The sequence below is a fragment of the Medicago truncatula genome, chromosome 4 (assembly GCF_003473485.1).
Source record: "Medicago truncatula cultivar Jemalong A17 chromosome 4, MtrunA17r5.0-ANR, whole genome shotgun sequence".
Taxonomy (NCBI): domain Eukaryota; kingdom Viridiplantae; phylum Streptophyta; class Magnoliopsida; order Fabales; family Fabaceae; genus Medicago; species Medicago truncatula.
In genome coordinates this window covers 6,952,431-6,964,508 of record NC_053045.1, presented here as the reverse complement: position 1 = coordinate 6,964,508, position 12,078 = coordinate 6,952,431, and the positions used below count along the sequence as shown (strand labels likewise).

Below are 12,078 nucleotides of genomic sequence, written 5' to 3'. Positions count from 1 at the left end.
TACAACTGAAGATGAAAAAGAGTTTAAATGTACTGATAAATTTTGTTTTTTATTGTTAGAGTTTATTATTTAAATGTGGTTAATTGGTTATGTTTTTGTTTAAATATTAGCTTACATATGCTATATATAATAAATTTTATATAATTTTAATTTTAGGTCATTTTAGGTAAACTCGTACGAGTTTATGATTCGAGTTTACATAGCTAAAACGAGTTGAGGTAAACTCTCGAGTTGTAAAACCTTGATTAATGAGATGAAAAGAAAAAAAAAATCTTGTTAACAAAGTGACCAAAGAAATGAAGGAAATTCAAAGGCAAATTATAGAATCTTGTTCAAAGAATTTGGGAAAAAAATGCCAAAAGCAAGGAAACAACACACCACACTATTCTCTGTCACTCACACACACAAATACACCCACACCATGCATACTCCTTTGTCTCTCTCCCTCTCCACAAAAGAAGTCACCGACTCACCACCACCAACCTCTAATGAAGAAGAAGAAGAAACCTAGGAATGTAAAACGAATCGAAGGAATTGGTGGGAACCAGAATGTAGCTGTCAATAAAATCAAAATTCATAGAGTGCAACAATGTTGCACAGCAGTTCGACCCTTTACAAAATGAGCAGAAACACTCAGGAAGCAGTTCTTTTTATATTTTCCATTTCTTCCATTTGAAGAAATAAAGATACAAAAAAATCTTAAATATAATTAATGATAATGAGACACATTTTATTTAAAAAAAAAAAAAAGATAATGGGACACATTTAACTTTGGCACCTACTATCTATTTTTTGTGTTTATAAAAATAAATTGTGAGGATTTTAACTCATAAAAATTGAGGAGAATTTTAGAAAAAGAAAAAATTATCTCAAAAAAAGCCGAAATAGGGTATATATATTATTAGTATTTGAGTAGGTTTGGTAAAGACCTGATTGACGGAGGTGCTGCGACGGAACAGAGTTTTCAGGTGTCCTCTCTCTAAAATCACAATTGTTTCTCTCTTTTGCAATCGGTCCAAATTCCAAACCCTCTCAATCTCTCCATACACTGTTAAATTATGCGAATTATGTTTTTTTTTTCCTCCATCTTTTGTTTGTATAATTCCATTCGAGTCTATTTTCTGAGATACATGTAAATTCATAGATTTAGATAGCCATGGTTTTACTGCAAAGTGGGGCCACCATCATTAGAGAATTGTTTAGTTGTTGGATTAGAAATTTTGGGATTGGAATGGAGTACATGTTCATATTAGTGTTGTTAATAGTTTGTTATAACCAATGAAGCAATGAAGCACATATACGGGCATCGGACACGGACACCTACACGCAGACAAAATTAATAATTTGAAAAAATCACATAATTTAGTGTAATTACAAGTGTCGGTGTAGAGATACGCGTCCGACCCTGGGATACACTTAATCTAAGGAGTGTCAGTGCTTCATATTATAACGTTGTAAATTATAAAATAAAAGAAATAAAAAAAAAGCTATAAAAATTGAAAAACAATTCTTTTCAACATTTACCTTTTTCATATTACAAACTATTGAATTGAATGAATTAATTTCTGGAATACTTTTCCACTTAACTCATGATTCATTTCTTTGCTTTTCTTATTGGATTTCTACTACTGCAGATATTAAGTTGATTACTAGGGTCAGAGATTTCTTTCATCTCAGCCATGGCAAATAGTAAGTTGAAAATTTGCTTTTTCTATAGAAATACTTATTGCTTAATACATCTATTGCTACAATGAACACAATGTTATATGTCTCCTGTAGGACTTCTGTTTGGCAACAGCACTGAAATTGGATTTTATTGTAAACTCACCAATGCCTATTGCTTGGTTGGCACTGGAGGTTCCAATAACTTCTACAGGTTTTCAATCTTTTCATGTACTAATGAAATATATTTCCTATTGGAATTTTGCATTTGGTTTCAAATGGATTGGAATTCCGTACCAGTTCTCCAGATGAATAGATATATGTGTTTTTGGTACAGTGCAATTGAGGCTGAACTAGAAGATGCGATCCCTATCATCAAAACCTCCGTTGGTGGTGGCTGTTCTGGTGTTGGTCGTTTTTGTATTGGTAAACTTTTATATCTCAATTAATATTGCCGAAGTTGTGGGGTTTTAAATAAAAGGAGTAGAGAAATAATCAGTTTGAATTTTTTTATTTTTTTTTTAATAATTGCTTGATACAAAAGCCAACAATGTAAAATTCTTATATTTTTGAATGACACCAATAATATATAATTATTATATGCAAATTTGTTTAAGGGTATAATTGGAAGTGAAAAAGTCAGCCCGTATTCCCTTTACCTATAGTTTTAGATATTGCAATAAAAAGATGGTAACATCAGTTTTTCCTATTTATTGTTTTGTTTATGCTAATGGGACCTTATAAGTTTACCTTTCTATTGTTTTGCAGGAAACAAAAATGGGCTTCTCTTGCCCCATACAACCACACTCGAAGGTGATTTCAGCTGTTAGGCTATCCATTTAGTTTATTCTTAGTACAATTGAATGCTTATGTTAATGTAGTGGGTCATTGTTTGTCAAAACATATTCACTCCCCCTTCCACCATGAAACAAATCACCCAATTGTTTAGGTCACTAAAGAACCTAAACTGTTCTTTATGGTTGATTTTTGGATTTCTTCCATCGACAACACTATTGAAAGCACACCAATTAAAACGTAGCACCGACTAAGTCACTCCTATGTACCACATATTTGGTAAAAGATACCATTTTTATTTGCACTGAAGAATATTTTGAGCTAGGAAACTTTGGTTTAGTGTTATTAGCACCAGAGAGGTGAACAATTATACACTACCTAGACTATTTTTATGGCTTTTGGACAGTTGTCAACAGAAAAACATAAATATACCAGATTGTTTAAAATACTTTTTTAACAAAAGGGTGTTTCATGATGATTGTCTAGACTCAGAGTTATCTGACTATCAAGTATCCAAAAGATACTGTAAGTTTTGTCTGCATGCAAGTATCTGGGATCTTTTATCAGCAGTCTTGGCCTTTCACATTTTGTTTCTTCCATTTTTTTGTTGGGGCGTGATCTGCTTATTTGTCTTTATCAGAACACAAAAATACTCAGAAGTGTTGCCTTTCCTTAATTATCACTTATTACTTTCTTTATATATGGCTTTTATATATACTGTTTCATCTTTGTTGTGGAATAGAACTCCACACCGTTTGTGATAATGCAGTACTTGATATTTTTGCCATGGTTATCTAAAGAATTGCTGCATATAAAAAGAAGTCTGCCTGATGGAGTTGCTCTTCAGCTCATGCAAGAAGAATTGTGTGCTTCTTCAAGATTTATAGCATGTAATGACTATGTGGCCCTTGCGCACGCCGATCTTCACTCGGTATTGTCTTAATTGTACATCATAGATTTCTTTTCCAGGCCACTATCTCATTCTTGTTTAAGACAGGTTGATTTTGATAGAGTATCATTTACTGCCATATATTGTTCAGGATGCTAAGGAATTAATCACAGATATCCTTGGGATAGAAGTTTTCAAGCCGGAAGATTATTATAGTTTTTTTTCTGGAAGTTACTGTGCCTTATCCAACATAGGTGGTTTGGTTAGTACACAAGACATGTTCTCTTGAAAAGTTAAAATTTGTAATTCAGGTCTTTTGACGATATACTTGCTGCAGATCCACCCTCATGCTTCCAAAGAAGTCTTGGATGAACTTTCTGCAGCTCTTGGAGTTCCTTTTGAAACTGGGACCGTCAACCGAGGCAGCCAAGCTATAGCTCCTGGCATGACCGTAAATGATTGGACAGCCTTTTGTGGTTCAAGCACCACAAGAGCAGAGCTCTGTGTGATTGATAGAGTTTTCAAGCTGAGGGAACCATTATGAATGTTGGATGGGACGAGGAAATTGCTCATTAGTAGCTACATTGAGTTTTGGTTTTAATACACTCTTCATCGTGATGATTTCCCGAATGATATGGCAAGCTAATGTCCCTTAGATTTTAAATTAATTTGACCACCGCTTCACCAAAACAAAATTTTAAGACCAACACGCCGTGATTTCCGGCCAGGCAAACTTTCTTTTCGCGACCATATCGTGATCAAATTCTTCTAGATATATAGCATTACTCAGAATTTTTTTTTTTTTTTTTGGGTCATGTTCTATTGTAAATTGATGGTGTACAGATTGAATTTCTTGAAACATGCGTTCTTCATTTGCCATTTTTTTTCTTCCCGTTACTATTTTACTGATTTTGTTAGGTTGGATCTGTGAGGTTTTTATACAAATTGATTCGTGAGTCCAATCAATGTTTTAAACTTGCTGTCATGATTCTAAATTGGCATTTTCATAAATTAGCACAATAAAATGTTATAATAAATATGTAAGGAGTTAACATGTGACAAATTAGTGATAATCATGAAATCATACATCATAACCTTCTAAACTCGAATATGCAAACCAATGCCATAATTATAATACACATATGGGTGTTCTGGAATTAGGCATGGTAATGGGGCGGGGTGGGGACGGGTTTTACATTCCCCGTTCCCATACCCGATTCTCATATACTTACCCGTTACCCTACCCATATCCAACGGGGATGAGAAATTGAACCTCATGCCCGTCTCCGACGAGTTCGGGTATCCCCGTCCCCGCATTGAATAATTTTTTTAATAAAAAATAGAAGTTTTTTTTTGTAACCCCTAGAGAAATTTTGTAATAAATTATCAACAATATGTTCACTTTAACATTTGTTAGACCGATTGATTTAGTTTCTCCTTTAAATATCAATGTTAGTTTTTATAACACGACAATTATCAAACAAAATAACATGGCATATCAATATAAATTAGTTTTTTTGCATTTGGGACGGGTTTGGGTATGGGTTCGGGGTGGGTACATATATACCCTTTACTCGTCCCATACCCGTGTTTTTAAATTGGGGAAAACCCAAACCCATACCCAAACCCAATCAAAACAGAGAAAATCCGTCAAATTGAGTTTGATTCGGGTGGATAACCACGGGTATAGGTTTTGTTGCCATGTCTGGATGTTTTTTATGAAGAAAAAATTAGTGTTTGGTACCCTGAAGTTACAACTTCAATGGTACCCATGTTAATCCTAGGTGGAACTGACTGAAGTCTCTGTGGCTAATTTTTCAATACCCCACCAGCAGTTTCTTCTTTGTTTGACACGGTACAGGCATCAAACATGTTTTCAAATCAGTATACCTGAAATTAAGTTAGCAAAAAATAAATATAAAACAACCTAAAAATAAAATCCTTTAAAAAACCTAAAAATAAAATAAGTGCTTGATAATATTAGTTCAGTTGGCAGGGACATGCATGATTATATGCAGAGGCCGAGGTTCGAACCTCAGACGCCCCACTTATTCACCTTAAAAATGGTGAATTCTAGTCACTAAATTACATGATAAAAAAAAAAAAGTATTAGTCTGTTGTATAGGTAATAAGAAGAACAACTAACTATTTTAAGTAACGGATAAGTGTAAATAAACAATTAAATTATATACAGTTGGAAGTGACCCGTTAGATTTAAAAATGTGTATGTTATTCTATTTTATATATGGCCATTCATTTTTATGATCTAAGCACATGAATGTTTGATTCTGCTTATTTCTATGGTTTTTCACTGATTTCTCTAAATCAAAACAAATAATTAGTTCTGCCATGGTGATAACGGTGTAGCAAATTCAATTAGCCTCTATCAATGCAGAAAGCTAGTGAATCTTTCTAGTTTGAAACTATCCAATTAATCTCGGTAAGTTACAAAGATACTAATGACAGTTTATGATGGTAGCCTTGCCCAACAAATTTTTTTTAGAGTTATATTTTATTTCTTTCAGGTGGTTTTATGCTTGTTACATGGTACATCAAAAATGAAAAACATTTTGCAGGTTTGTTTTCATGTTCATGAATTCATTTGACAACATATAATATACATATGCAAAATAATTGTACATTAATTAAATTCAAAAAATAAATATTTAAGTTTCGTTACCTGTTTTGTCCAGTCTATTAGAGTCTAAAACATATCTTATCAACTATGTCAACCTTCATTTGTCTCTTTTTGTATACAAGTGATATGTGTAATTATTTATATTCGTATACAACTGATATGTTTATTTATTTTACAGGGACCACTTTGCATTTTCACTATGGACAATGTTAACCAATGTTCCCGGAGTATTGGTTAAGCAGCTAAAAAGAGGTAAGATTTAATTAAAAAGTGATGTAATAATTAGTTAGTAAAAAATAACAGTTTATATTTTCAAGATATTTTTTTTAGTTTTGGATTCATTAACCAGTGTCCCGTTAATAAGACCTTTTTTACTATTTTTAATATTTTGTTTAGAAAAATATAAAAAAGTAAATTTGAGAAAAATAATGGTTTAAATATGCAAACTGTCCCTGTAATTTAAGCGCATTTTGATTTTCATCCCTGTAAAAAAAAAATTAATTACATCCCTGTAAAACAAAAATTATTAAAAATGTCTCAGGCCCCACTTCATTGGTGATTTGACAAAATTTTATGCCACGTGGCCCAAAACCTTGCCAAATCACCAATGAAGTGGGGTCAGGACATTTTTAAAACAAATTTTTTTTTTTTTTACACGATGTAATTAATTTTTTTTTTTTTTTCAAATTTACAGAGACTGTTCGTATATTTAAGCCAAAAATAATTTTATGTTCTGATTTCTTCTCTTTGGTCTTTGATTCAAGCACAAGCATTGCGATCAGTCTTCTACATCTACAACATGCCTGTGAGAGTAGCATTGGAAAACATCACAACCCCTTCTCACGTTTCAGGTATAAACATATTCTTCATCTTCTTCTTCTTCTTCGTTTCAGTGATTTTTTTGTGAATATTATTGTTGTTGTTTTCAACAATCTTGTTTGATTTGTTGATGTTTTAGGTGCAAATTCAAGGCGTAATTCATTCCAATCTTGTACTCTTCTAACTGTTGGTCAGGTACTTTCTTCATTTTCATTTTTTTTTATTCTTTTATGCTTTGTTTCAATCTTCAACAAAATGGGTATAGAAAAAAAAAAAAAAAAAAAAAAAAAAACCCTTTTGAAATTGGGTTTCTTTGTTTTATGTTTTTTATGCATTTATTTCAAGTGGGTAAGTCATGGAACATTGGTGACTTATTGTTTATTTAATATTCCATCTGGAAGAAGAAGAAAACATAATTTTAGTGGAAATAATCATTTTAGGTTTGATCAAAGTGATATTTGCTTTCAATCTATGAAGCTTTTATACTGAAAAAATTTCGCGTATACACGTATCCATATTGTGTTGCACCTGCTCGTGTATTACGTATCTGGATTTCATAGGTTTCAATATTGGTAACTATAATTAACTTCTGCTGATGGGAATATATCAGTGATAGTATTAATGAAATTGAAATGTAATTGAGTATTATTTGTTTTTTTCATTGAATCATGAACGAAAGCAATAAAAACATCATTACAGCTTGAGATTGGATTCATTAGAATGGAGGATTGAGTGAATGGTTTGTGTTATGTGCGACTACATTGTGGTTCGAGGAAGACTTTTCTATTTCAATTTTCATAACGGATTAGGAGCTGATTCAATGGTTCTGAAGTTTCTGGAAATGTAGCCAATTGATAGTTTTAGTGAATTTTTTAGCCTAAGATGTATAGCCAAATTCTGGTTTTGGTGAATTTTGAAGCCTGAGATGTATTGGCTGGTCCCTAAGCCATTCCATGGTTTGAAAGGGAACGGAAAAAAAAAAAAAAAAAAAAAAAAAAAAAGAACCCAGCTGTACTGGTTGTATAGCTTTATAAATTGTCGTATAAATGTATTGTATGTGCACCTGTGCCATATATATACCCGATATGTGATATGGCTCTAGGTTTTGGCCTAAGCCCAACAACTAAGCCGAATAGGGAAGTTAGTTACTGATGTGGCATTAGAGATAGAGCCCACTAAATTCTGTTAGTGAGTAGGAATATAGTAGACGGGATAGAATTAGAAATGATGACATTAGAGTGAGAGTTGGGGTGGCACCTATAGTAGAAAAGATGGTAAAAACTAGACTGAGTGGTTTGTGACCTGTGGATTATGTAGTTAGGAGAGTAGATCAGATGGAAGGGAGTTAGATCACCAGAGCTAGGGGTAGACCTAGAAAAACGACAAGAGAAACTATTAGGAAGGATCTAGAGGTAAATGAGTTAGAGAAAGACATGGTTTTTGATACAACACTATAGCGTCCTTTGATTCATGTAGGCTTGGTTGTTGTTGATGTAGCCGACCCACTTAGTGGGATAAGGCTTGGTTGTTGTTGTTATTGTTGAGTGGGAATATCGTGCAGCAGGGGGAGTGAAGGAATCATTCTGGTTTATTCGGAGAATGTCTTCTCATGTAGGAGCTTTGCTCTGGTTTATTTCCCTTCCCGTTGAAGATCCTTTGCCTCTAATGCTGCGTCGGTAACTTTTTTTTAAATGGCAAATATTAGTAGTTAGTTTGTTAGATTAATATTTTCTCCTTTGTCCGGGTTTGAACACAGGCCCTCCAACTCCTTTTCCCTTTGCTGTGTCAGTAACTAACTTCCCTATTCAGTTTAGTTGTTGAGTTTAGGTCCAAACCTAGAGTCCTCTCAGTATGTTTGTAGCTTGCTGGTTTCTGAAGCAATAGATACAGAAAACAACTTCAAATTTTAAACCTCTGAATCACAACATGCTTTTACTCTTTCAGCTAGTATATCTTATTGGACAGAACTTACATCCTGTACAACCGCATTTATAGTTGACACTAGATACTATAAACCTATCATATGAGAACATGTAGCTTATTTGTTCCAATCATATAAACACCGTATTTCAGTATTTTAAGAAGAAAAAAAAGTCAAAAAACACACATGAGGATGTTTTTGCAAAAACATTGATGTTAAGGGAGTAACATCGTGGTTTCATTTTGCTACGGTGATACAAATCGACCTGTTCACTGCTGCTTTCTTCTAGGATCTTTGTTCCCATATTCGTTTGTGAGGTCTCTCACGACTCTCCCTATCGCGCTCTTCCCAAAGTTGTTTTTACTGCCATGCTACTGGGGTTTCAATCCCATTCATTATTTGAAGTATAATAGACGGAAAGGCTTGGTCAATCCAGGGAAGTATAATTAGAAGAAAAAAAATTGGTTAATGGAGGGATCAAGCAAATATCATGAATGGGGACGGTTATAAGACATGATCTCTGAAGTGGAGGGATTATACTCTGATCCATTTGTAACTGGTGGTTTAATTGTTTTAAAATTTGAGGTTACGTGTTACACCTTGATTGGTTAACACGATAAGTAGGGCTTATAGATATAAGTTGTCCTATATTTACAGGATGTTTTATATTTTCAGGCCTTTTCGGGGACGCAGAATGTTTCAAGCTTACAAAAGGATGAAGCATGGAGGGTAAATGTCCGTATACAAGGATGTGACCTTGAGCATGGATATCTATGTGGCACCATGGAAGCTCTTAATGTTCCTATGGCAGACACGCCAGTAAGAAATTTCTCTATAGTTCATTTTTCTTAAAAAGGAAATAAAGAAAAAGAAACCACTTTTTTCCTTTAGAAAATATCCATGTTTATGAGCTCTCTCTAGTTCAGTTTGAACTATTTGTCACAAATTGAATCTGTAAGACAACATTAATCGTATGTAACTTTTTTCAAATGTATATCAGAATAACCTACTGGTTTTATATTTATCTAACAAACGTACATGCATTAGTGATGTTTATTGAACTTTCGTAGGTTACAAACAATGCTTTTTTGTTTTAGTACTAAAATTTCTAGCTGGCCTTTAAATTTTAAGATTTCTGCTAACCTACTTTATACCAGAACTTGTCATGTCTATTTCACACAGTTTATCTTATTAATATATGATTTTTTTTTTTTTATGATCATTCTTCTCTTTTTATATTGATATGGTGACCAATATGGTCCAGGCAGTGATTAGTTTCTTTACTTTTTTATCCCACGTGTGGATGATATAGCAAATTATTTTTATTCATTTTAGAGTATAACATGTTCATCAGGTTTTACTTAGATGTAATCTTAAATCGATATATACTATTCCTGCATGCTTTGGTTGTTTATTTCTTGGAAGAAAGAAATATTATCACTAACACTACCTTTCTCTTTAATGATTTATAGGTAGTAACATTCTGGGAAGGGGAGATTGTCGATACCAAGAATTATACTTTCTTCACCGGCAAATGGGAGGCAGCGTATGTTGTTATGCAATAACAATTAAATCAAGCATGAAACATAAGTTGAATAATACTGATGACGTCCTATATAATAAATATTAAATTAAATTGCCTCATTATTCTACAAAAATACTAACATCTTTTTCTTTCTTTCTATTCTTTTTCAGACCAGAGGATGATATAAGGCACTGGACTAAGTTTCAATCTTTTGGTCCCCTATTGGTAACAATCTCACCTTGGTATCATGTGTAAGATAGGTTCATCCCTAGATGTAATGTTTCTAATGCATTTCATTTTTCCAGAGCCAAGTAGAGGTAGATGGTGGCAAGTCTGTGGACCTAAGCAACTATCCTTACATATTCATGGTAAATTGATTTTCACCAATACAAAACTTAAAATATTAAAAGACTTTATTTTATCTGAAATGTAAACACTAACATTTGCATTATGTTCTTTGTTTCAGAGATGGAAGGAGCAGTATTTCGTGAATGTCGGAACTGACTGTGGGTTAACAATAGCTGGATTTTACTACGTTTGTTTCTCATGCACCGATGGTTCTATCAGTGGTTTCTATTACGATCCGAATAGCAGGTACTTCTGTTGGATTCCAATTTGTTATTACTAGTTTATATCTGTGTTTGTTTATCAAATTCGATCATTATGCATTTTTTTATTTTATTTTTTGTGACTTTGGCCTCACATTTCCAGATTTATAACCAGTTTATTGAAAAATCAATGACTTTGATTATGATAACATGCATGGATGTATATAACAAACCGCGTTAGATTTACATTCTTCACTTTGGAGGAGTCACTTTATTTCTTTATCATTCATTCTCTTTTATAGATCTTAAGAAAGTTTTTGACATAAAACTCATGGATCCTTTGCAGCCCATTTCAGAAGCTTGAGTTGAAAGCCACAAATGATGGAAGATCAGGTTTCTCTTTTTCATCATATGAGCTACAATAGATTGTGTGACACATAGCATATCAAAATCCATCATTTGATCCTTGAGGTGGTTTACAGTTAGTCAAGAACCTGGAAGATTATGCAAGAGCTCATGACTGTCAGTGTTGTATAACCGTAAGAAAAGTGAAATTTTGTTGTTACAATCAATCATCTAAAAGTTCTGTGAATAACTTTGTGATATACTATAAAAACCCCATTATGTTACTACTTACCAATGACTCCGGGGTTGATTAGATGACCTACTGTTGTTTCGAGATTCAACTATATTCAATACGTACATGTACATATCTTGTTAACAGCAGCTTATTTTTGCCCTTTACACAAAAACGCATAATTTCTCTTTGTGATGCATTTACTAAATAAATTTTTCGCTCAACAATTATGTGTAACCCTCTCCATTTGAGAAATGATGTCTAACGTTTCAACAGAGTGTGTTTTTGAACTTGATTTTGTTAAAAATTAATTAGATTTTTTTTTCACTCTAAAAACAAAGTTTGATGTAGATTTAATGTAAGTTTAACCTCAAGCAGAAGTTACTAGGCAAATAAATATGATTTAAAGTAAAATATTTTTATACATGAATCAACTACTGTCTATAAGAATCAACTTAACAACTACTGTCTATATTTTGTCAAAAAAAAAAAAAAAAACTACCGTCTATATCTAAGAAATTGGATTAAGATCAAACCACTTAAATTTTAAGTTTATAAATTTCAAATCACAAATTGACATAGTTAAAATATAAGTTCTGATTTCCATTCAATGGCCAGAAATGTGTTGGTTGTAGTTAGTGAGGGTTTTGCAATTGCAGTAAATCTAAATCAATAAATGATCGCTCAAAAATAATTTCACTATT

The 12,078-nt window shown here is 32.8% G+C and overlaps 2 protein-coding genes across 2 annotated transcripts; both read left to right on the top strand.

Annotated features, from left to right (window-relative positions):
- The first annotated feature begins 1,550 nt into the window (after nucleotides 1-1,550).
- On the top strand, nucleotides 1,551-4,111 carry LOC11422493 (eukaryotic translation initiation factor 6-2). The gene is made up of 7 exons (XM_003604801.3): nucleotides 1,551-1,689; nucleotides 1,780-1,876; nucleotides 2,000-2,088; nucleotides 2,431-2,475; nucleotides 3,258-3,388; nucleotides 3,498-3,608; nucleotides 3,684-4,111. Exons 1-7 carry the CDS (start codon nucleotides 1,680-1,682, stop codon nucleotides 3,888-3,890), a joined length of 690 nt encoding a protein of 229 aa, XP_003604849.1. The 5' UTR covers nucleotides 1,551-1,679; the 3' UTR covers nucleotides 3,891-4,111.
- A 2,577-nt stretch (nucleotides 4,112-6,688) lies between these two features.
- On the top strand, nucleotides 6,689-11,549 carry LOC11416397 (glucose-induced degradation protein 4 homolog). The gene is made up of 8 exons (XM_003604800.4): nucleotides 6,689-6,835; nucleotides 6,943-6,998; nucleotides 9,400-9,543; nucleotides 10,197-10,270; nucleotides 10,420-10,474; nucleotides 10,555-10,617; nucleotides 10,716-10,843; nucleotides 11,144-11,549. Exons 1-8 carry the CDS (start codon nucleotides 6,784-6,786, stop codon nucleotides 11,220-11,222), a joined length of 651 nt encoding a protein of 216 aa, XP_003604848.2. The 5' UTR covers nucleotides 6,689-6,783; the 3' UTR covers nucleotides 11,223-11,549.
- Nucleotides 11,550-12,078: the final 529 nt, after the last annotated feature.